The 27,050-nt window shown below is 32.2% G+C and overlaps 1 protein-coding gene across 8 annotated transcripts in view; it reads right to left on the reverse strand.

Annotated features, from left to right (window-relative positions):
* Positions 1–27,050, reverse strand: part of Kcnt2 (potassium sodium-activated channel subfamily T member 2) — a 387,627-nt gene that overhangs the window by 223,247 nt on the left and 137,330 nt on the right. For 7 of the 8 annotated variants that reach the window (XM_058583690.1, XM_058583689.1, XM_058583687.1 and 4 more), the window contains exons 6-8: positions 23,237–23,311; positions 21,781–21,864; positions 18,669–18,763 (exon numbers count right to left, since the gene is read on the reverse strand). In XM_058583690.1, the coding sequence (XP_058439673.1) occupies positions 18,669–18,763; positions 21,781–21,864; positions 23,237–23,311 (254 nt within the window). Of the gene's footprint in view, positions 1–18,668; positions 18,764–21,780; positions 21,865–23,236; positions 23,312–25,757; positions 25,855–27,050 lie in introns of all 8 variants that reach the window. The other variant, XM_058583691.1, reaches the window with a different exon arrangement.

The raw sequence follows: 27,050 nt of genomic DNA on the forward strand, positions 1-27,050 counted from the left end.
GATAATAAAACATACTTACAGTATCATAAGGTTATTAAAGATCTAAATGAGATAATGCAAGTAAAACTCCAAGCCAATAGGCCAGAAATCAATGATAGTCATACATTACAAAAATTATTATAAGAAACAACATATATTGTGTTTTTAAATTGTATTATTAAATATCATTTTGCCTACAGAATGAGATTTCTGAGCTCAGGGAGGATGGGTATTAATTCCATTGAAGATCATGGTTCTCTTCTTTCTTATAAGAATTAACTAAAATGACATGTTTTTGTCTACCTCAGCTTCGTAGAAGCTTTTCATAAATTGATAAGTTCTCCCTATTAGATTTCTTTATTTTATATTTATGTCTATAATATATGTCGATAACATATAGTTATACACATATAACTATATGTCTATTTGGAAAATTGCCTCATATCTCTTGCTTAAGTTCATGTAATATTTTTCTCCCTTCATGGGAAAAGTAAGTAAATCAAGTTTTGATGAGTCTGTCATTTAACAATAGTCTGAGACCAAGCACATGACACAACCAAGATATCTTCAATTCTATGAGTTCCATTGTTTCACTAATGTCCATCTAGATAGCTATGTATATTTATGGCCCTCTGAGAAATAAAACCTAAGGATGAAAATATTTTTGTTAAACTAGGAAATATTTCCTCTAAATTATGGCAATAAAAAGTCTACTTTATATTTCAATAGTACCTTATAATTTACAAAATGCTTTTCCATAAATTACCTTGTGGTTTGTTTTTTTTTTAATAATTGCTCAGCACTGGTGACCCAGTTTGAATTTGTAATTATGAAACAGAAAATATTTAGAGAAAGGCAAACAAACAGCAACAACACAAAAAATATTCTGGGGAGAAAAGTTAAAACATTTGGGGTTTTTTGTTTCTTGCTTAAAGCAAAGAAAACTGAATGCTCTCCATGGTCAATACAAAAGATAATTACAAAGCAGCAAACAAAGTGTTTTTTCACCTTCACGGTAGGCACACTAGAGGGAACAAGCTCAAAAGCTCATATGAAATTCAAATGAGATATTTAGAACAACCCAAAATCAATTTGCTAGCAAACTGGGAACCTAAAAATAAATATCAAAATCTTTATATAAAAACAAGACAGAAACCTATAATAAATATACTTCACTGGGCTAATAGGAACTATAAAAAGTATTGAGTGGCCAAATGAATCTATGTTGGAGAAAAATCAGAAATACTCCATATAATATTTGCATAGCAAAATACTGGTGAAAGTTAACATAACCCTGGGGTAGGAACTAGGCTCTATTTTAACAACATACACAGAAAAAGGAGACAATGCTGAAACAAACTTGGCAACACTTTAAATTGAAATACTTTAAAACACATTGGCAAACATTGTAGATCCGAAAGAAGATGAACTATAATACAACTAAATAATTTAACAAATTTACAAACAGAAAATTACAAGAAGAATAGCCATTACCATGCTCTTTAGCATGAGCATTGTAAAATCCAGCTCAAATGCAAATGTGTGTAAGCCAATGTAAGGAGCTAGGTAACAGAGGAAGAATTTATAAGAAGCAAAAAGGCAGAATGAAAATGAAGAAGGAATTTTGAAAGAGAAAAAGAGATCGCAGCATTTTCAAAAGATGTATGAATTCTGCATGGATTTGGTAGCTTGATGGTAGGAAAATGCTTTGATAATAAAAATGTACTATAAAAGCTCTGACATTGACTATGGTTTAAAATAGACAACCATCTGGGTTGGATGGTATAGAAAGGGCTATGTTTGCAGAAGTGAAAAATAAAAAATATTCTCAGATCCATTTTAGTAATATGATTCTTTATAAAAAAATTCTGGTGCAGCTATATTTTTTATCAAGTTCTCATTGTATTATTTTCCCTCATTTTCTCTTTGCATACTTAATGACAAAGTGTTTGAGACCAATAGGTCATTTCTCCACACATATCGTGTTCTTCATACTAATATGCTAGGACTTATTACACTGTTAACTTTTTTTGGTTTGCTTCTTTTGATCAAAGACATTGCCTAAGTGGCCTCTTCTAACCCTCTGAACTTAATGAGCATTAATATTCTGATAATTCCCAAATTTCCATGCTACTCTCCTGAACTCCAAGCTGGTTATTAAATAACCAGATGATAAATGGTTATTTAACATCTCCTCCTTTAATTTCTAAAAGGCCTCTCAAACATAAAGGTCTCTTTATTTCTTCTCTTTTTCATGTTCCTTTCTAGATTTTCCTGTCCTGGTAGAGGTAACATATATTCAGTTTCTCAGAATGCAAACTTCAAAGTTATCTTTGAAGTTTTTTAAACTCTCTAATACCTTAAATCCAATTTTTTACCAAAATGTTTCAATTCTATCTTCAAAAGAGGTCACACAACCATCCAATCACTGACCACTTCTCTGCCACCATTCTTGGTCAGGCCCCTACTCTCTCCTTCCCAAAGTCTCACAATAACCTCTAGCCACAATTTCCGCTTCTGTCATTCTCTCCCCAGAGCCCCTTCTCTATATTAACAGTCAGAGCATTTTTATCTCAACATCCATCTAAGCACATTCTTCAAAGAAGTATTAAAAACTCCTTCCCATGGACTTTGCCGGGACTACTGCTCAACCTGGTACAGGTTTCTCCCAGAATTATGCAACATTCACAAACTTTTTTTTTTTTTAATTTAAATCCCACTTTCATAGACAACAGTTCTTTGAACACCCTTCAGAAAAAAATAAATAAATAAAAGCCCATCTGCTTTCATCCTCATCTCAGACTAATTTTATTCATTTCTTTATTAACTTTACATAATATATTTACATTTTTGTTATCACTGCTCCAGTCCAGGAGTTAGAAGAAACTCAAAATCAGGTTGAATAAACTAGTAAATGAGCATTGTTAGTTCTCTATTTTTGTTTGTGTTTTCTTGCTATTTCTTTACAAACCTGCTTTAAGTATACTTTCAGTATACTTACAAGTAGCATTAATTTTTTTTTTTTTTACTCTATCAGATACTCCCTTCATATCTGGGAGGATAGGAATGCTGTAAGTTTGGTTTTATTGCTTAACTTATTTTTGCATATTACTGTTTCTTTCAATTTATTGTAGTTTTCATGCTGTACTACATTTTATAAAAAACCCCTAATAAACTTTTGAAGTACGTTATCAAACTTTTCCAAGCTTCCTTCCCCCTATCGTGTTGATTTACTAAGATAGTTTGGTTTTACCATTCAAGTATTTATTAGGATGATCTTGTAGATAAATGTTCACACATACTATTTGCATTATATGATTATATAATATACAATCAACATTTAAATTCACACATGCAGAGACCTCTGTAACTCTGCTTGCTCCTTCTAAGGATTCCCTAACACCCTTCAGTCATGTCTTAAAACTGCACTATTTTAAAGAAAAGCACATTAAACTTCTCATGTTTCTAGTAATACCAATACTTCCAGGTACTGCCACATTATTACTTCATTGTCATAAACTGTCTATGACATGAATTCCAAGAAGAAACTGAGAACTAATGACCTACCTTTGCATAAAAGTTAGTGCCATAGTCTCTCATTTTCTTTATCTTTTTCACCAATGAAGTCTAAAATTATACATTTTGTGCAGAACCTTATTCCTAATCTCCAGCTAAATGTGCTAATTTGACAAAGTCTTTCATCTCTTTTCAGTCCCCATATAGAGAGATGACCCATCAAATAATCAGCACACAAATCATCTTGTCTGCTCTCAGTTCCATATCTGAGTTTTCATGCTCAATTACAGACTATGACGATAAACTAAGTTCCCTCAACTCCGTTGTTATTTGATTTCAAATGAGGTTGTCAGAAGAGAGGCATTATTAGAATGAAGTGGATTAGGAAGTTTAGAGAAACAAAACAAGTGTCTTCTCTATATAAAGAGATTTGTTTAAGTTACTGGCTCACACAATTATGGAGGCTGATAAATCCCAAATATTCAGAGAAGCGTAGTGGTGCTGGAGATTCCAGAGGGCAAAAAGTCACAATAAAGATTGAATTCTAGTTTTCTGGACAGTCTGGACAGAGTCCGTTTTTTTTTGTTTTACTCAGACCTGGGTAAATACAGTCCACCAATATTATATAGAGCAATCAACTTTACTCTATTGATCAAAATGTTAATCTCATCCAAAAATTCTAACAGAAACATCCAGAATCTTTGGCCAAATAGTTGGGCATCCTATGGGTCAGTCAATTTGACACATAAAAGTAACCCTCATAGGAAGTCAAATGCCGTTTTGACCTGCTCTCTCATCTTCCTTTGGCCTTTTAGGCAACACAGAATCAGTGTGGACTCCTGACTTCTCAGCAAGAAAGAAAGCCTTTCAGAGGCTACCGCAGACCTGTCTCCAATCAGAGCAGTGGATGTTCCTCACTATGGCATTTGAGAACTTTGGCTCAAGTGGTGGCAGTGACAGTGCCAGGAGTCTTTTGACTCAGAATCCTTCAAAGTCAGTGATCATATGGCTCCCGAATTCTTACAAGGAAGCAGCCTTAATGTTTCCAACTTTGCCATTTTTACTTTCATTCCTCTAGCTGAGAAGTGGGATAACCTCATATTCTCATTTTTATTCCTTCAGAACTTCAACAATTTAGAAACCAATTTCCCCTTTTAATATATACACAGGGATTTTTGTTTTCCTGACTGGATTCTGACAAAAAAATTGTCTAACCTGTCATATTATTTGCTTGTTTGTTTTAATGTTTTCATGTTAATTAATATTTTCTTTTTTGTGGGGCAGAGACCAAGAATTGAACTCAGGAGCACATGAGCACTGAGCCACATCCCCAAATCTATTTTATATTTTATTTACAGTCATGGTCTCACTGAGTTGCTTGGGCACCTCACTTTTGCTGAGGCTGGCTTGGGACTTGGAATCCTCCTGTCTCAGCCTCCTGAGCTGCTGGCACTACAGGCATGTGCCACCACACTTGGCAACATTTTGTTTCTTTCTTTTTTTTTAAATTTTATTTGTTTTACTTAGTTACATATGACAATACAATGATCTTGACATATCATACATTTGAATCAGATGGGATATAATTTCTCATTTTTCTGAGTATAACAGGTTGCAGAATCACATTGGTCATGCAGTCACATATATACACACAGTAGAATGAATCATTTATTTCTTTATAGATTGGTTGCTCCATCCATAGGCATATCTTGGATCATACTACCCTCAATGAGGAGATCACATGTGCCTCCTCAAATATCGCTCCTTAAAGTCTCTTTTGACCAAACTACCTGAAATTGCTCCTCACTATCCTACCCTACACAATTACTCGGCTATGTTTTTATAGCTTTTACCAGTAATCAAGATAGAAAGTACACATCCTTATTTATGATTTGTCTGCCATCTTAACTACATCCAATTATAATATAAACTATTTGAAGACTAACTACTTACTTGCCCATACTTCTATCTTTAGCCCTTAAAGAGACTCTGGAATGTAATAATTTCTCAGGAAATATTAATTAAATAAATATATGCAATAATTCACAGATCAACTCATATCTTTTATTCATGTGTTTATGTTTTATTATTCTTTCTTCTGGCATTTTCTCAGATGGATTGTGTACTCACTTGATCCACATCTTTCTAGAAACTGCTTTCTTTTTTTAAAATATCTATTTTTTAGTTGTAGTTGGACACAATATCTTTATTTTTTTTTTTATTTTTATTTGGTGCTGAGGATCAAAGCCAGGGCCTCACACGTACTAGGCAAGTGTTCTACCACTGAGCCACAACCCCAAACCCTAGAAACTACTTTCTTGCACCCATAAAGGTTGGTATAAGATTCTTGATTTCAGTCATTTTCTGTCAGATGTCTATAAATATTTTTCCATCATCTGGACATTTCTAGTATAGCCAGTTAAAGGTTGTTCCATGGGTATAGATCACTCCTTAAGAATTTCATTAGCCTTCGACTGCTACAATGAGTATTTACCACAAACTTAGCAATTGAAAGAGTATAAATTTACTTTCTCAAAGTGATGGATATCACAAATGCAGGTAGACAAGTCTAGCTCCACTGCTACAATTTTCCCAAGGTGAAAAATCACTTGGCGAGTAGATGAGGTTCACTACTAGAGTTTCTAGGATAGAAACTGTTCCCAGTGTCATTCAGATTATGTACTCAAAATTGATCCTAAATGCAATGTGTGTAACAATTATTATATACTTTCAAAGTCCCTTTTGCCACCTAGCATAACATATTCACAGTGACACAGATTAGGACATGGTCATCTTTAGGACTCATCTGCCTACCCTTTGGAAAATAGTGAGTATACATACAACTTATAATAAGTAAATAATCTATTGTTTTCCTACAAGAAGTGTGAACAAGTTTCTCTTGTCCTTGGAGATTAAGTACCTTTAGTAGAACATGCCAAGATGTATTTTTTTTCTCACATTTTAATCTCCAGGTTCATGTCTGTCTTAAACACCACATACCATTTTCCTATGTGTTTAGTAATTATCTTTCGACTATATTTTGCTTTTTCTCCTACTGACTTCTATAGAACCCATCAGGTATTCTAAATATATCCTTTATATCTATCCCTAGATGAATTCTCTTTCCTTGAGCAAGTTTATATCATTAGGGACAAGTCCAAATTATTGTTTGTTTTCCTTACTTTGAATTCTGGCCCTCCTAGATGAGGTATTTCCTGTGATATGCTCATCGGCAGGTGGGTGCAGTCCAGAAGAAAGTAGGGAAGGGCTTTACTCCTAGAAACCAGAAGACCCAAGCTGAGGGACCCAGGGAAGCATCAGGAAGAAGCCTCCCTGACCTTTCTCTTTTCAAACATCCCACCTAAGAGATGGAGAGGCCTCAGCATAGTTCTTCCTTACGCTCGGAAAGTCAGAGAGCAGCTAAATTCACTCAAGCCAATGTCCACCTTCTGCGGAACTCCAAGTTTAAACAGCACCCTGGGTCTGCTTCATTCAGTCATCACCCACGTACCTTTTTTATGTTCTAGGTTCCCCTACTTCCCAGTGTTTAAATAGCTCCTTGGCACTTCTCCTGCCCTCCCTCTGAAGGCAAGAACAAGTGGAAGCTGGTACTGGAGACAGAGAAGGAATGAACCATGTAAAGTAAACATTTTCTACAATTTTTTGCATCTCAGTGTTCTGTGCTTAAAGTACAGCATTCCCTTATTTTGAATTAAGTATGGTTAATGGTCCACTTGCATCTTCACCACTGGCTTTTTGGCGAGACCAATTCCAGGTCTCAACATTTTATGTATGGTGGAAAATTAAGACAATATTATTCTGATGGTGTCATTTTGTCCTTTGATACCACTGTCATATATTATACATGTCATTTTCCTCTGATCATCCAAAAATGTCCTTCTATAGTCTTTCCTTTAATACATATCAAATTTCAAAAGTTTTAAGTTGCAGTTCTTATTTTATCTGCCCCCTGTATCCCCTGATATTTTTAACAGAAGTATAATTTATTAAATTACTTTAAAATGTATTTTCTCTATGGCCCACAATGACTTTGTTCATACCATTAATATGATTTTTAAGGGTATAGCATAACTGTCATCAGAAATATATGCCTGCTGTTCAATAGACATCCAGAGCATTACATAGATAAATCAGAAACAACTTACAGAAAAATTATCTTAAAGCCCTCTTGACAGTAGACATAAATAGAAGAATATACATGTATTTGAGTACAGGTATTTATACTTAAAGGTACAATTAGTGGTCTTGTGGCAAGTTTCCTGAAGCTAATTCTTATTTTCTAGTGAAGCAAACTTCATGTCTCAACTGATACCACAATCAGAACATAAACTATTTTTCTAACAAAATAATGTCTATCTCCAACATCTATCTTCAACATTGATTCAACACACATTTATTACGTACTTTCTCCAGGTTGCCTGATGATAAAACTGATAAAAGATGACAGAAAAACCAATTTAGAAAACAACAGTGGAGAACCCTTACTATGTAAGCACTAACCTCTCCCCCAGAGAGATCTTTCTTTTCATGATAACAATTAAATAATAAAAAAATTGTTGACTCCTACAAGAAACTGTGTTCTCTACTTATTTTATGTACTAATAATTTTCATAACAAGTCTATATAATATTATTATCCTCATACTGCCAATCTTAAACTGGACTTAAAGCAGATAAATGATATGAAATGCCAATCATTACATTAACTAATGGAAATGACATAAATAAGAACCCAAGCCTGCACAGTTCCAAAGATGATGATTTTTACCTTTATACCAAAAAGCAAGCATGCCTTAACACTTATGGAATATAGCAATTCTCTGTAGTCACTCTGATGTGACAAAAGCTATCATTAAGATGGAAATTGAGGAAATTCATAAATGACAGAAAATAAGAACAGTGTATTAACTGGGTGAAATATGTGTGGTAAAAGAAAAAAGTTGAACAGGGTCTGAATGGAATGGAGACCATTTCTTGATTGTTAAGCTATTTTTAGGCAAGTTTTCTTGTCCATCGTAAGTAAGAAGGAGCCAGTAGTTACCATAGCTCAGTGTACAGCCTGTCCTGACCTAGAGGAGATTACACTTACTTGCTGCTTGAGAGTACAGGTAAGACAGCACCTAGGTGACTCATCACTTCAAATGCACCTTCACAGCAATGATACTCCACGGCTCTTTGCAAGGATAGGAACCAGAATCAAAAGATCAGATTCTGGGCTCTTGGAAGATTTATAGAGTCATTCAATGTAAAGTTCCCAGTGCGTGTGTGTGCATGGCATTAATAGCATGAGACCTACTACTTTACACCCCACCAGCCCCAACCAGCAAGTGGGTCAAACCTATAACCTATTGCAATGTCATATATATTTTAGGTTAACATATACAAAATAAACATATAGGCTTATGACATTTGCATTCCTGAGTATGTGACTGCTCTTTAAAAAAAAGTAATATTAAAAAACAGAAAATCATGTAGAGAAAAATTAATACTAGATAAGCATCTATTTCAAATATTAGCAGTACTTAAATCAATTATATACCTTTTGTAAAACATTTTCTTAGATTCAACATATTTAAGAAAAATGAATTTTAATTTTTAAAACATTTCAAGATAATCCCATGAAGAATGTTGAATGTGAGTTGAGAAATCTGCTGTGAGGTTTGCTTCTTTACAAAATATTCTTCAGTGTTATCTTTGACACAAATCCACACAAAATAATTTCACTGTTATGTAACTCTAAAACAAAATAAACTCTCAAGTTCCCTCTTTAAAAAATATCTAAAAACCCATTATTTGTCTCCTTCCTTAATATAAAAATAAAGGCACATTAATTAATAATCACTTACTCTGTGCCTTTTTATATTTTCTGTTTTTAAAATGGTAACAATGAATTTAATACTACAAGTTTTTGAAGATTTGGAATGTTTTGCAAGGGAAACATTAATTTCAATGGAAGGAAATGTTGAGAGTATAAACTTTTTCACCACCTGGTAAATATCAATTTGTATAACAAATGGTTTCAGGGAGACAAAAAAAAAAAGAAGTTACAGGACAGATATAAATAACCTTAAATATCCATGCACTCCCCATGAATTCCATTTTGGTGCACAGTTACTAAAAAATAATAATAATAACTTAATTAGCAATGGCATTCTGTGATGAAAGCATCTAGCACTTTGATTTCATGCCTGTAATTCAAGCATTAGCATTCAAATCAGCCCACAACTTGCACTTTGGTATTTATTGAGTGAATGCCAATTAACTTTTCCCATATAATTATTTTCATTTCCTCAACAGTATCTCCTTAGCAACTAATATTCCCATGGAACATAAGATAATATGAGATGCTGAGAGTTTACATTTTTAGTGATAATATTTTTGTGAAGTAAAGATAAAGTCAGTTTTTCTATAATTGAAAGAAATACCTCATCCTCCTAGGCACTGTCTTCATACATGTGTAACAAAAAAGTTAGTGACTCATTCTATGAGCCATAAATTGGGAATGAATATACATTACAATTTAATAATTCATGAAAACTGACCACATCCCACTCTAGAACCTGATGCACAAATATGCATTTCTTTGTTTCAAGATAATATAGGATGAGTAGATTTTAGGAAGGAATCATGATTTAGATTACATGATAGCAAAGTGAAATTTAAAGAAATAAAGCAGGAAAAAAAGCAAACAAAAAAACTACACAGTGGTGGGAAAAGAAATATTTGATGGTCATGCTTCTAAAATCTAACAAATTTCATTTTATGCTTAACAAAGAAGTTGATAGTTTGAGTAATTTTATTACTTTGTTCTGCTCCCTTAAATTTCCCAAATTAAGAGAGCAGAAGACAAATTTCTCAAGATATAAATTCAGAAGTTACATGGAGACAAAATTAGCAGCCAAAATTTGATTTATCTGTAAATTCCCTTTTACGGGGTATGTGTGTGCAATTTATAAGAATTATTTCAACGGGTACTACTTGTTATTAAAAAATTGCATAAGTTTTACTATACAGTTATATGTCTTTGTAAGAAGCAACAATCCTAGAACACCATTTTCATCGAATTATACCCTGGACTAGAAAGTTATGACAATAAGGATTCTTTCCCATGATATTCCACAAAAGTTAACTGTGGAAATAAGGGACTTAAAATGGAATGTTCCCAAAACATATGGTTTGAAAATGCTTTGTTTACAATAGTTAAGGTATCTCCAACTGAAAAGAATGGTCTCATGCCAGAGTGTTAAAGTCAATCACACATCTTGTTAAACCTCTAGTATTTTCCAACCACCTTGAGAGATGCTGAATGTAAAGGTGGTGGAAAGGCATCCTAAGTTTTCACTCTTATGTACCATAAAAAACTAGAAAAAGCACTAATTAAAATTTTAATTATTATATATTTCACAATGTTTTTGAAAACTGAGAAAGCACAGAGCATGGACATCTCCCATGATTCAGATAAACTTCAAGAAAGCTGCAAAGTCTTAGAGACTTAATGGTAAGTCTAAGAGAGAAATTTGGATTTTTCTTTAAAAATTAATATGAGAACAATTTGACTCAGGGGTAAATTAACTACACAATTCATACTGAGTGTTAAAACATTGTATTTTGAACCTTGTGTTAAATTTTATGGTCTCCTTTTACATTATTTAACTATTGTAATATTATCTTATTTTGATGGCTTTCAAAAATTATGCATAAACATTATGAAAATTTAAACAATAAAAAATAAGAGAGTTGAAAATAACCTCACAAAATCCAGTGTCCATATGTAATAATCTGTTGTAGTACAATCTACATCACTATAGACATACCACAGAAATATACAGAGATGGATGAAAAGGGAAATGGTTACAAATTTACCAAATTGGAGATATATTTATGAGGTAATTTTATGTTAATGTAATATAGTCATTTTTGCCAAAATCTTAAAAAATAGTTATTTAAAAAATTTCTGAATTTGAAATATTTAATTATTCACACAAAAGACATGAGGCATAATAATGACTAATATATTCATTTGCAGCTAGTCGAAATATTTTTAAAACTTAAGATTTTATCATCATAATGTCTTTCATTAATTATAATTCTACTTGTAACAATAATTTTAAAATTCAAAGTAACAAAAATGAGAAAATCATCATAGTTCTATTGGATTTTTTAGCTTTTTAATTTTATCTATCTAGGTTTAGAACTTTCAGGACATCATACAAATGATGGGACTATATTAAATACGAAGCTCTAAGACCAAATTTGAATTATGTTTCTTACTAATCATGGATCATAGATAAATTATTTAATCTCTGTGTCCCCAGTTTCTTGTTTATAAAATGAGAAAAATAATATATACCATGGAAGGCTGTTATGCAAACCTAAACACTTAATACAAATAAGTCAAGTAAGGAATGACTAGCAAAGAAGGAAAATATGAAGTGTTACAAAACATTATTATGATACTTAGTCACTCTGAAGGAAATGAATAATTATTTCTGTTGCTGCTATTAAACTGATTTATCTCTTACCTCTATTCTTCTAGTAAATGTTCCTTCTTTTTCCTTAATTTTATTTCTTATTGGTTAGATTTTTTTTTTTTCAGACATTTTTTCAAGAGGTCTTCCTATGTATGCTTCTCACTAAGGGTATGCCTTGTGGAAAAAACAAGTTGACTGCTTTGATACTTGTATGACCTTCTTGGCTAGTACACATAATGTCACAGAGATACCTCAGAACTTTTTCTATAAAGACCATTAGGAAAATATCTTTGATGTTCCATTAGTGTGCTGCGACAATGTTTCCCCCACTCCCTCTCTTCAGTGTAACTGGAGACCTTCCTTGGATTGGAGTCTGCTATAGACTGGGTCTCAAGTGTCTCTTAAATGTCCCTGATTAAACACTTGGTCTCTAGTTAGTAGTGCTACAAGAAGACGGTAGAATACATAGACAATGGGATATAGTAGGAGAAACTTAGTTCCATGGGATCATGCCCTGAGAGGCGATATTTCTGTTTTTACTTTTACTTTCTGGCTGATATGAGATATACAGGTCTCCTTCTCCACATGTGCCCATGCTGTACTATTCCACCAGAGGCCCAAGTCAAGAGTAAAACCTCTGAAACCATAAGCAAAAATAAACCTTTCCTCCATATACCTTGTTTATCCCAGATATTTTGGCACAGTGATGGAAAGCTAACACAGAACCTAAACCAAAAAAAAAAAATTAACATTGCTGACTCTCTCTCAACATGTGTCTTTCAACTACATTTCTATAGATAGAATGAGGTGTGAATAGGGAGTTTCCCAGGAACAGATAAAATACACTGTATATTCAATTGTTTCCAAAACAATATAGTTTTCCTTTTCTTTTATCTTTTTTTTTTATTATTTCTGGATTACATCCACTAAACTGGATGCTCAGAGTATTTTCTAAACTAATTAAATATTAGCATAATTCAAAGGCAGTTTGATTTAATAGCATTTTGAATTCTAAGTCAATTTTTCCTGGAAACTTGTAGATAATATTCTAGAAACTCTTAGTTCAGAGAGAATCTGGATATGAGATTAATTCTTATTTCCTTGTAAATATTATCTGTCTTTCTTCCTGAAGTTTTAACATAGTCCACAGTAGATCATTGGGCATTGAAAATAAGTCTGCTTGGTTGTTTCTTTTAGTTACTTCCTTAACTATTTTGGGTCACATTTTTTTTCATCTATAACATCAGAATAATAATGGAATTTAATTCATGAATTTCTTAATATTAAATTAGCCACTATATATAAAGTACTCAGAAAAAAAAGTTCTTATTCTCACTTTGGCATGCTTAAAAACAAGAATACATTTGTCATAATTCAAAAGTGCCTTCTTCAATACAAAACTTTAGATTCAAACTGTTTCTTATTTATACTAATAACATTTTTATTATAATAGTTATGTATATATACTAAATAACCATATGCCCCTTTTTCCCCCTTGAACTTAAATTTTAGTTAGCTAATTATTGCATAAAATTAGGTGGAATACATATACAAAAATTAGTTGAGACAAGTTATTGTCTATTTTTTTTAGTGTATACAACCTAGGGGCTGCTAGTTGATTGCCATGTTTTCAGATAAATGTGCTTTCTGTCACTCAGTTATAATATAAACAAAACAAATTTTAAAAAACAAAAACAAGCACCAGGTAGGATGCTGGTGACAATTAACACCACTAGACCATGTTGTAAAATTTCCTCCAAACTATAGTATTTGACTTGTCACTGTCCACTTCATAAGTGGTAATTTGCCTTAAAAGTAGAATCTGCATGTATAATTTTATCAAAATACACGCAACTATTATGTATAACTATAAAGAAACAATTTAAAAAATTAAATTTTAAAAAGCAGAACCAATAAAAGTAGACTACTTCAAGAATTTAAGCATCCAGCATTCAAATAATTGTTAATCAATGCATAAGAAAATTCCAAATACTACTGAATAAGTATGTAAATAATATTTACCTAGGTCATATTTTAAAGTACAGGTGGATTTATTTTCTGTTGAAATAAGACTGAGAAACTGAACTGAATTTTTACACTTAACTACAATAGAAAATATTTATCTTTATAACTGTATAAAAATATTATGAAAATTTATGTCTACATATTAATTCAGACAAAAAATTAAAGTTTGAAACAGAGTACTTATGAAATAAATCCTAGTACAAAATTAGAAACACCAAATGCATTATAAATTATGGTACTTATTATTGGTTAGAATATGTTGATAATTAAGCTAAAGTCCTGCACTTAATTCCCGGATGTACCAGTTTATTCTGCTTTGTTTCAGAGACACAGGCTGAATCACAATTTGCAGCTGTCTTGGGAATGAGCATTATTGATCACAAGGGGTATAGAGCCAACATGTAGATGGATTAGTCCAATTCCATTACAATAACAGGAAAAACAATTCTAAGCACATTTCCTGAAGAGAGTGGGTCAGCAGCTTAATTTCTGTTTCAGTTTGGCATTGAGCATGTGTCCCTCATAGGCAGATGCTTAATGACAGTTCTTTGTCATGCTAATAATGATTAAGAAAAGATACATTTTAAAACTATATAGCAGCTTTCTAAAAACAGGTAATTTTAAGACTGTGAGATTCATGAATAATATAATCAATCATCCAAATATTAGCTCCTGAATTATTCAGTCTGGAATTATTAAAAAGTATATCGTAAATGTTCTGATTGAGAGTCTTGCAATCTTGCTTTCTGGTATAATGTAACAGCAATTATTTATAACATATGGGGGGTATGTAATTTCATAGCTCAGGTAGGAATTAGGTTATTAATTTCTGACTTGGCATATGTTTCAATTTTCAGAAAGGGAGGGTAAAAAAAAAGATGAAATGTGCATTCTGAGGAGAAATAGTCTTAAATAGTCCAAACACTTGATTAAACTTTTAACCTTACAAAGCATTCCCCTTTTATACAGTCTGCTGTGTAACACCATCCCTATTTACATGTCCTTGAATTTACCTGTCATCTTATTATTAGGTCAAATAAAGAAACTGTTCTAACCAGTAAGATTAGGGCCATGAGTATGTTGTGATGCTATGTTTATGAAATATTAGATATTAAATGGCTGGGCATGGTAACACATGCCTGTAATCTCCAATGGCTCAGAAGGCTGAGACAGGAGGATCTCCAGTTCAAAGCTAGCCTCAGCAACAGCAAGGGGCTAAGCAACTCAGTGAGATATTGTCTCTAAATAAAATACAAAATAGGGCTGGGGATGTGGCTCAGAGGTCAAGTGCCCCTGAGTTCAATCCCTGGTAACCATAAATAAATAAAAAGAAAGATAGAAAGATAGATAAATAGATAGATAGATAGACAGATAGATATTGAATGTACTAAAGACAGAGATCACCATTTTACTTCAGTGAGGGGAAATAAATGCAGGGAAAAAAATCTCAGAATATGTAGGACAACTGGAATACAATATAGTGGATAAAGCTGTTTTCTCATATTTCATGTTAAATAGTTTTTTAGGCATTGTAATTCTGTTTTATAGCATTATAGAGAGAATTATGAATTTTTATAGTTTTATTAGTAGTTTTATGTTATATTATTTTTATGTTCTTAAATCAAATACAGTTTATAACCATATGTAATTTAATCCTTATTTAAAAAAAAAAAAAACTTGTAAGGTGACTAACATTATCATTGTTTTATGACATGTACAAAAGTTGTTCAAGGGCACCAAACTATGATAGCCTTGAGTTTTAAACAACTAATAACACATGAACTTTTATGACTTGTCAGTGCCAAAGATTTAATTGTTCTACCATATCTAGTTTTTATTTTTTATGTCATAGTACAAAATTCAAACGGGCACACTGTTGGCTAGCTAGACCACATTTTTGCAGGGACTCTGTATCAGTCATGCTAGATACATAACTGAATTCTAGCCTAAAATATGCATGCAAATATTCAGTTACATCTTATTTTCCATCCAAATATTGGAGTTAGGATGTAATGGCAAGGGTAGAACCAGCCATCTTGAACCAATAAAATGGAAATCACATTTTGAGAATGGCTGAAAACAACATATGTGAAAATTCAGTCCTCAAGAGTTTCAAGTTAATATATCAATCCTAGACAAACTGCCCACATGTTTCTGTTTGTTTCAGATGCATTTATTTATTTATTTATACTTTATATTCCACATGGTGTAACTCTTTAATAAAGCAGCCTGTATAATATATTATGACTAAAATAACACTGTCCATACCCTTCTTAATAGATAATAGCACTTTTAATTGTGAATCTTATGATTTCTTCTATATCAAGATGTTTATGATTTATGAAGATATTGTAATGCTAGAGAAGAATAAACAAATAAATCTGCCCTCAGTCTCTCCATTCTGGATAGAGGATATGAAAAATAATCCCAGAAAGAATTTACATTCCCAATCCCCTACCTGCCCTCCTGCCCCGCCCTAAATGACCCTGCCACCAAAACTCCTCCCATGATTTGGATCTACCCACTGCCCCTCAAAAGCGCCTGCCAAAGTCACTAACTCCTCCCATGGGCTGGTTCTGCTATAAAACCCAGACCCTCCTTTGGCCTGCCGCCATTTTCCCCACAAAGACATACCCCTCAGGTGCACAATAAAGCATCACTTATCCATGAGTTCTGCCTCCATTTTTTTTTTGTATTCCCTTTCAGGTGCTTTCAGGAGATGTCATAATTTAAGAATGTATTAATAAGAATGTGATTCAAAACAATAACATTTTACTCAGTTAAACTTCACATGACTTGCACAGAAGAGATATGTCCACATATCAATCACATTTACAAGAGATATGTCCACATATCAAAACCTCCAATGGTCTAAAACTGATACACAAACAACAACAATAACAGCAATTATAACAATAAATAAAAGCAAAAAAAATTACTCAATGATGAATAAATTACACAGTGGAAACTTCACATAGTGAAAACCTTACTCTAGGGCTGCTGCATCCCTTGGCATAAAAATGTGGCAAAATGTATCTAGTTGCTTCTCCGAAAATAAAAAACTACCCAACTAGAAGTACTAGGCAGAAAGTGGGAGTAAAGAGAAAACCTACTCTAGATGAAGATTTATTATAATGAAGATATCTCCAGAACTAAAGTACTACTTAGTGTCATGATATAAAAATAATTTATCTTGGGCTGGGGTTGTGGCTCAGTGGTAGAGCGCTTGCCTTGTATGTGTGAGGGCCTGGGTTTGATCCTCAGCACCACATAAGGATAAATAAATAAAAATTAAGATAGTGTGGCCATCTACAACTAAAAAATATATTTTAAATAATAATAATAATAATAATAATAATAATAATAAATAATTTATCTTCATTTGGGTATTAAATATTTTTAAAAAATTTTTTTTCAGTGCTGGGGATTGAATCTAGGACCTTGTGCATGCTCAGCAAGCTCTCTAACACTAAGGTACTCCCCCTCAAACAATTATTTCTTTACAGCATTCATTTTAATAGACTCCCACATTTTACCTATAAATCATTAATTTTAATTTTTGTAATTATTAAGCAGTTAAAAAATTAGCATATATATATACTATACATACATAATTTCAAATAATTTTCCTCATGTAAGATAAGAAAACTAAGTGATTCAAGTAATTTCATTATATGGATATTAAGAATTATTAGTGACTTTAGAAAGAAAGTTATCACTTTTAGTGTTTCATATTATTCAATTAGATATTTACTGGATGAAGCATAAAGACAATTTGTGAAAGATTTAAAAAAGCTGGTGCTGTGTAAAATTTAGATGGACATTTTATATTTACATATTAGATATCACAAAATATTTATTTTTCAATAAAAAATAAGGCAATAAAACACACCTGACGTACATTCCATAGTGATATTAACCACAAACTACTAATGCAAACTAGTTACCATACCTATGTTATCCAAATCCACTGCACAGCAATTACACCAGAAATCCACAACTCCTACAAAAGAGACATTATTCTACCTTGTATTTTGATAGCCACATATTTTTCTCTTGCTGAGGATCAGCATGACTCCATATGTACAATACAGCACTGCACAACGGATTACTCAATAATTGTCAAAGTGTGACTTCCAAAAGAGCAAATTAATTTTTTTTTGTAATAAAGCAAAATACCAGGTGTTGCCTTGCACTGTCAGGAGATCTGCCCTTGCTTTCCACCTGACTGCACAAGAAAACATCTTGTAGATGAGGCAGAGACACTGATAGGTAATGACAGTTTTCTCAACAGTATTTCTGCTTTGAAGAATGTCAAAGGATTAGGGCACCTTTATGTCAGTGATTGGAAAGAAAATTCTTGTTTGACAAGTACAGTATGCCGTCCAAATTCTTGTAATTTGACTGTTTACAACATATGGGAAAATGTCAGACATGCAGTAAATATCAACACCAAATAATATATGTGCTCTCCGTTTTGTCTGTAAGACTAAAGAAATGATTTTACTTTACTTCTGTAAGAGGCCTGCTGTATTTCATGGTGAATACATGTTTGCTTATTTTTAGCCAACTATTAATAAAATACTTTAAAATAGGGTTTCCTTTAAAAACTATAATTAAATGAAACTTTTAAAAAGTCTGATATGTACAATCTTACCAGGTGAAGATAAGGCATAGTAACGTAGATATCAAAATCAAAACTTGGTTAAACATTGCAGACTGCGTACGCTGAATGGCTCTATGTAGATCATTCTAAAATGATAAGGAAAAAAGCATAATGCAACATTTTGATAAATAATAAATGGGCATGAGTTTAATGAGATTTATTTTTATTCATTATATTTCTACTATCTTCTGTCCTCTGTATACCCAATACATATGATTTTAAAGGATTTATGAACGTATTTTGGTTTTGCTTATATCTTTATGTAACTCACTATAGAACCTATATTACAAAGTAATAGTATGTAAAGGTCACTGAAGCACTAAATTTTAGCTTCCTTGCCTTGCAGACATCTGAACAGATGTTGCACTTACTACTCCCAAAACACCCCAATGGTAATGATAATCTTGCATGGAAAATTCAAATTTCCAAAAATCAGAAAATACTATGCCCAACTAAAGGGGCAGTAATAACTGGGTAGAGCTGCAATAAAAGCTCATTCTTTAAAAATATATGACATGAATTATGGTAGGAGTTTTTTCAAAGAAAAAATTATTCAATGAACAAATTATTTAAATATCATTGATACTAATATTAGGAGAAATGTGAATCAAGATTCATTTTTACCTTCATAATATGTAGACAGTAAAGTATAACAGAGACAGTTAAGCTTTTGGTGCAAGAAGTGACTACATGTACAATACTACTCAGTTAATTATTTACAAATTTCTGATAGGCAATTTGATTGCATAGGCTCAAAACTCAGAATTATGTCCTTTCTATTTCATGCACTTATTTATTTATTCACTCATTCAATTTATTCATTCATTCATAATTCCATATTTTCTCAAATTTAATTGTATGAAAATCATGTGATGGGGTACCAATATTTATGTATGTTCATCTCTATTATAAAATTATGACATGAAAACTGAATATTTACTACTATTAAAATATGAAATACAAAATGTTAGATAAATTAATCAATATACATAAAATAGACACATACATTTAAAAATGATTTGAAATGAAACATTTAATAGCATGGCAACTTGTCCACTAGATACCAGTGAGTGGGTGACACAATTTCTAAATACAAAACAAACACACAGTATGATTTTATAATGATATTTTTTTTACATAACAAATATTGGAAATATTGAAGTTATTATGAATTACTTTGGTAGATTTGTATTTTTTTTATTTTTTCCTCTTATTTCACCTTTTTTTGTTGTATTCATTTTTTTATTTGTTCCTTTTACTCTGTAGCTTTCAGTTCATCTTAAATTTTGTGTAAGACTTTAACAGTCTTAAAATCAGTATAGTATGAAAAAAGCTCACCAATTATAAAAGAACCTCAATGAGTCATTATTTATTGTCCTTTACCATCCACTTAAACAGAAATGTTATGAAAACAAATAACTAAATTGATTGATTAGAATTTCATCTCTCAATGCTTAAAAGTTTCCTATGGCAGAGGTGTTAATGAGCAACAAAGCAGATAAAAATTGAGCATCCAATGAGAGAAAGTGAAATAAAATATAGAATGAAATGGAAAATAAATCCTAAATTAATATTGTAACACAGTTCTTTTTTCTCAATTACTGATTAATTGTTCATATTTTGGTTAGGTTATTTTTTCCAACAACTAATTGCATAGTAATTAACAAAAAGATTTATTTTTTCCTCATGTATATTTTTCATTAGCAAGTTTAGCAAGCTATATTTAATCAAATAGTATTTCTTGGGGACAATTAAGACAGTCGAATATTTCTACAGACCACAAGCCATACTCTCTCTCCCATTGTTCATGTTCTTTCATGAGATTCCAGTGGTAACTTGATATAAATGTTTGGAAACATTTATCTGGTAACAAATATGTGTTATTCAAATATTCCTTTTGGCCAAAATTTTTGTCATATTATCTGGTTCAAGACCATTTACATGAAAAGCAAGTTTGTTTCCAAACAACTATAACTTAAATACAGTAAAAATAATACTATTAATCCCTTACTCAATTCATGCCAGATACAACATTATGCACACACAAACATGCTATATATGTATATGTATATATAACTGCATTTGACTTTTGCAGCAATTATGTAATGTAGGTGCTCTTATTTTCTTTTGCAGACAAAAGTATTGGCAAAGAAGTTAAAATCATTTGCCTATTAGAATTTACAGCACAAGAAGGCCCATACTAACATTCGTATAATGAATGACTAAATACCAAATGTCTTACAGCTCACTTGTAAGTATTGAAGTTGATGGGAAATACATTTTGATAGTTTTAAACCATTCTTTCCAAACAAGGTCAGCCTTGGGTAAAATGCAACTATGGCACAATTCTGAATTAAGCATCTCTACCTCATTTACTTTTCTCCCTCCTAAAATCCCTTACAAAACCCAACTCCACCAAATCTAAAATAAACTTTAACTAAAGGGTTTCCAGCTCTGATACAGGGCTTTTACAAAACTCCAGAGATTTTCATGGAACACAAAACTACCTACAAGTAAGGAAAATTTAGCAAAATCACTTCCCTAAATTCTTAAAACCGGGAGTTCCATTGCATGTAAAGAGATGGCCTTGGAAAAGAAGGGCATTTGTGTTCAGAAGATTGTCTACCCAACTGAACTAGTCCAATAGCAGTTAGGTGTAGGTTTGATGAAATCCAAAAAATGTGAACCATTTTTATTTACTAAGCCCTACAAAGGTAGTAACTAGCCAATATAGGCATTTTACAAGTTTTCCTCTTGATCAGCATATAGCAGACTGGTATTTAAACTCAATCAACATACATATTTGTATTGCATATCACTTTAATTATTTAACAATACTTCACCCAATAGTTTATCATTACAAGCATTCAAATAGAACTGTTTGCTGACACCAAATGAAAATGTTTAAAAATGAAACATTTGAAAAAATAATTATAATTAAATACATTCCATATAATTTATATTTTATGGGAAAAGGAATAATGGAAAAGTGCAAAATCGGATCCAAAAACATCATCTGTTTCTGCTTAATCACTAAAAATAAGTAAGAAATAGTAAATGTTTTAAAAATATTTTTCTATTTGTGCTTCACTTTTATACTTACAATCATATTTTCCAAGGCATGTTTGGCAAGCCAACAGTTTAGAAATACTGGAACAAATAAATTCCTCAAGGAAGGCCAGAATATCTAAAAAAAACAAACAAAAACTGACTTTAATCTCAAAGCAGGAAGTTACACCTAGGAGGTTAAAAAAGAAATGCAAAACAGAATAAAATTATTAAAGACTGTGCAATGATTTAAAACAAGGTAAATGCCTTATACTCATTATTAAAGAAACTCAAGGAGGAGATATGATCTTTCATTCATTGTCTAAGTCTTTCTTAGGGAAATTATTACAGAAGCAGAAAGAAAATAATAAGCGCTCATTAGATGTCAGATATAACTATTCTAATTCTATTATTAAATCTTTTAGTGTTAGATTTTATAAAAGACTTTGGCTCTCTCTTCCTCTTACCTAAGATGGTAAGCAGCAACCAGGAGAGAAGGCTTAGTCTTTTATAACATTACCACTGACTGTCTTCAGACTGAACTACTTCAAGTGACATTGGAAAACTACATTCAGTAGAAATTTTATTTATATAGTTAGTTATTTAGCTTGTCATTTAATCTAGTTTCATTTCCTTCTGAAAATAAATCACTCAAATTAAATTATTTGCCAAAACTGATATCTACTTATTTTCAAAATTTTCCAAATAAAATTCAAATAGTGTTAGAAAGTATAATCCCTATAGGCATTGCATCAAATTGAGATTAAAAACTAATTTTGCAAATGTGGAATTTATGGGTTACATATCTGTAGGATTGCACTTGAATAGGTTAATACTGTGGAATAGGGATTGGAGAGTCTGTTGATAAAGAACAAACTATTATCTGTTTCTTGGTAACCTTCTTATTAAAGAGACACTTGGACTTAGTAAATCCTATAGTTAACTAGTGATAAATATGTTCTCAGTATGAGAAACCTGTAGAAATACAGGTTAATTTATTTCTTTTGTGGGGGTAAGGGCAATGGGGATTAAACTCAGGAGTGCTTCACCACTGAGCCATATCCTCAGACCTTTAGAATGAGTCAGGGTCTCATTAAGTTGCTTAGGTCCTCAATAAGTTGCTGAGACTGGCCTTTAAATTATGAACTTCCTGCCTCAGCCTCCCAAGTCACTGGGATTGCAGGCATGTGCCACCACACCCGGCTTGTTTCTATTTTTTAAATTCCATCACATAAACAAGAAATGGAGCAAGTAATTTTGAGTCTCTTCAGACAATATTGACATTTGTTCAAATATAAATTTCTAGAATTCCATTTTGCTATTGCACTGAATTACATTAGATTTCCCTGAATTAACAATTCATTATCCAAATGACTTCTTATTTTTTAGTAGGATGATTTTAACCAAAGTCTAAGTCCAGTTATCTCAGCTACAATATTATATAAAAGCAATTAAATAATTTGCTTAAATTTAATAACAAAAATTTTATTCTCTAAGATTTTTTGACTTACTGAGATAATGAAGGGAACTGCATTAATTATTTCCAAGATGAAGGGTATTCTTAAAATCTGTTCCCAGATGTTTCCCTTCCAAGAAAGAAATTAATAAAAATGAAAGTCAATTATACTTAATCCTATTAAAAGGAGAAAAAACAGTAGTCAGAATTTCTCTAGTAAAAAAAGGTTAGAAAGTTACTGGTCACAATGCAGAGATGTAGCAATAGCTTAGAGGTTATGTTTTTACATGTTGTTGTGCTCTCCCAATGTATTCATAGGAATTTATGAATATTATACATAACATTTCAATCTAATAGCTTATCATGGAAGAAAATTTACTTGTAAAAATAAAACCTACAGAATCATTTAAAAAGTGACTCAGTCTTTTTTTATTTTAATACTTACATTCACTCATTGTAACATATATTAAGAAATTTGTAAAACATATGTGCTTCCTAACAATTGTTGATATTTTGTTTTTACTTTAATCAAACTTAAGGGAAAAACCTTTTCAATCACCTACATTCTAACCTCCCAACCCATGTAGTATGATATTAATCAAAATCAAATACATAATTTGCAGGCCCTATATGAAATGAATGTACAGGCCCTCTTATTAACAAATTTTTATCAATTTCAAGAAGTGACGTGTGGCTACTTTTAGTCATGTAGCCCTGTGCAAATACATGGATGACATGCCCATGAAGCTGACTCTGATTTTAATTTTTGAATTTATCATTGTGTGGATTTATGTTAATTAATTAATTTTAACCTGTTCATAATAAAAATAATAAAAATTATACATATTAAAATCATGTGATATTTTGCTGAATGTATACATTGTATAATGTTTGAATTGGGTAAAATTTATCTATCTCCTGAAACATCATTTCTTTCTGGTGAAAACTTTGAAAATCCTTTCACCTAGCTTTTGAAATGTACAATATATTATGGTTCTCTGTAGTTACCCTACTGTACAATAGCACAACAGAACATCTTGCTCCTTTCTAACTGTAACATACTAGCCATTCAAACTTTCCCTATCTCTCCCTCCCCAAAATTCTCCCCATCCTCTGGTAACCAACATTCTACTCTCAATTTCTGAGACCAACACTTTTAGATTTCTTACAAGAGTGAGATCATGAATATGTCTTTTTGTGCCTGGTTTATTTCACTCCTGTTTCATCAATGAATGAGGACTACATACACAAGACCAAGGTTGTGTGGTCACGTGGTAGTTCTGTTTCCAGTTTTGTGAAGAAACTTCACACAGTTTTCTAAAATGTCTGTACTTACTCACATTCCCATCAACAATGTGCAAGGGTTCCCAATTCTTCACATCCTCACCAACACTTGTTATTTTTTTCTTTTTTTTACATGCATTAAGTTTATTTTATTGTTTTTTTGTACATTTAATTTGTTTAATGACCCTGATTTTAAGATAATCACTGACACTTTTCTGAATGGGGCTGTCACAGTTTGAAAATGGCTTGAGTATGTCTCCCAAAGGTTCATGTCTTGGAAGCTTGATTCTCAGTGTGGGAAACAGAGGTGGTGGGATCCTTAAGGGTGGGGACCACTGGAAGGAAATTAGGTCATAGGACATCATCTTCCAAAGGGATTGATACAGTTCTTGTGTAACCCCAGTTAGTTCCTGCAGTTTTTATGAAAAAAAAAAAAAACACAGCCTCTGGATATCTCTAGCTTCCTGCCTCACCATGTGATCTCTTCCCCATGTGCTCCCTAAATGGTCATGTCGCCCATTGTGAGGACCTTGTCAGAAACTGAACACATACCAGCACCCAATCTTAGACTTTCAGTCTCTAAAACTCTAAGATAAATAAAGCACCCAGATTTAGATTTCTTGTTACAAAAACAGAAATCAAACTAATATTCTCACTAATAATAAAGAACTCAGAATTTTCTAAAGGAGTTTTCTCTTCTATGAAATCTATGTTTTGGAAAAGCAATTAGAAATCTGGCTTCCACATAAATTCCAAATTACCTTGTAACACTGAATATAAATTTGGGATTATTTTTAAGTTTTCCTTGAAATCCCAATGGCTTAAAACAATGTAGTGATATAAAACACTTCCAGAACCCAAAGCAAGGTTCTAGATCAGCTATGACCTATGTAGTCAGATAGGCTTTGTTGGCATTAGTTCATCACCTTTCTCCAGGGTGTATTAAAAGTGATACATAGGGAACAGGTGGAGGAAAGTTATTTAGGAGAACCTCTGTATGAACATGTTCCAGGTGCTATGGTCCATCACCTCAAGTTAAGTGAAAAGGATCAAGGAGATCACGGAGAGAGTTTGACTTAGACATGAGATTGTATACAGTAATGCCTAGAACATGAAAAATCAGAAGAGCAAAATAAAGAGAACAGTGATGACAGCAAGCCACAGTTCCTCCAATTTTAAAATGAAAGTGCCTATTTTATAAAAGCCAGATACATATTCTGAAAAATGAAAACTAGGGTCATTTTTGAAATGGATCACATTCAGACTCTGTGTGGATGAAGGTGAAATGGTACCTCAACAAATGGTGGATCTCAGAATCCAAAGGTCTGTGTCAGAGTTCTGGTGACTAGCCTGAGTCATTAAGCCTCTAGGGAACTTCAACCAAAGGTCCTAGAAGAGCCACAAAACACCCCCCAGAGAAAAAAAAAACAGTACTGATATTCATCATGCAGAGCAACCCAACACCAGACTACAACCGCCAGACAAGTGACTTCATCCCAAATACAGATCTCACTTTACTCCTGCTCCTCCTTTGTCCTTGGAGGCCCATATCAGTAGGCATCAAAAAAAGTGAGGAAATGAAAGAGGAGACACATAGATCCCATGAAGATGCTCTGCCCCATAATGATCTAAACTGAGGACATGCTAAAGTCGAACTGGATGAGAATTTTGAATTTTGCATACATTGATCATCCATCTCAGTAGCATGTATGAGAAGGATGGTATAGGGATTTGAAAAACTTTCTTAGCAATTTTGACAAATGGAAATAAAATATTTTCTATTTCTTTCCTCTGTCTTCTCATTTCCACTTATATTAATCTCTTTTTTTCTGATTTTTACAAGGAATCATTAGAAATGTCCTATAATGGTATATGACTAAGTAATTTCAGTTCTGATTTATCTTCCATATTAAAGGCAAAGGATTCTTTCTGAAATACCAAATTCCCATTCTTGAGATAATAAAATCCAAATTCCTAATTATATTCTGCGAAGCTTCACAATTTGAGCTCTGGTCTATGTGCAATATTTCTAACCCTTCTCTGAGTTCAACCACAGATTCATCCATATAAAGTTTTACACAGTTCCTTGGACACAGTAGGTCTTTTCATACTTTTATAACATGTTTCTGCCTCTGGTTAGAAAGCTTTACTCCTAAACCTTCACCTCTAATCTCCTTGGCAAGTGTTTGAAACATTTTACTGAACTCATTTCCTTATACACTTGGGGCTCAATTACATAGTTAAATTGATAAGTGAAACTCCCAAATATTTTATACATCCTCTTCCCCTTCTTTAATACAATTATTTTATTTTATTTTTGATCTTAAGTATTTATATTCCTTTATAATGGTCCCAAATGGAAAACAATTGTTTAAAAACTTCCTGAATATAGTTATGTATAAATTATTAAACTTGTAACCAGATTTCAATGGAAATTTTCTGGAAGAAAGCATGTAGAAGTTCTTATCTGTATACCCACATTACGTATTTTCATGTACGTTTTAATTGCAACTTATAACTACTGATAACCCTATAACTTCCAATATTGTATCTCTCGCTCCAAACACTATTTCATTTCTGAGATT

This window comes from Marmota monax, unplaced genomic scaffold (assembly GCF_021218885.2).
Source record: "Marmota monax isolate L192 unplaced genomic scaffold, Marmota_monax_Labrador192_F-V1.1 WCK01_AAM20220418_F8-fsc00326, whole genome shotgun sequence".
Classification (NCBI taxonomy): domain Eukaryota; kingdom Metazoa; phylum Chordata; class Mammalia; order Rodentia; family Sciuridae; genus Marmota; species Marmota monax.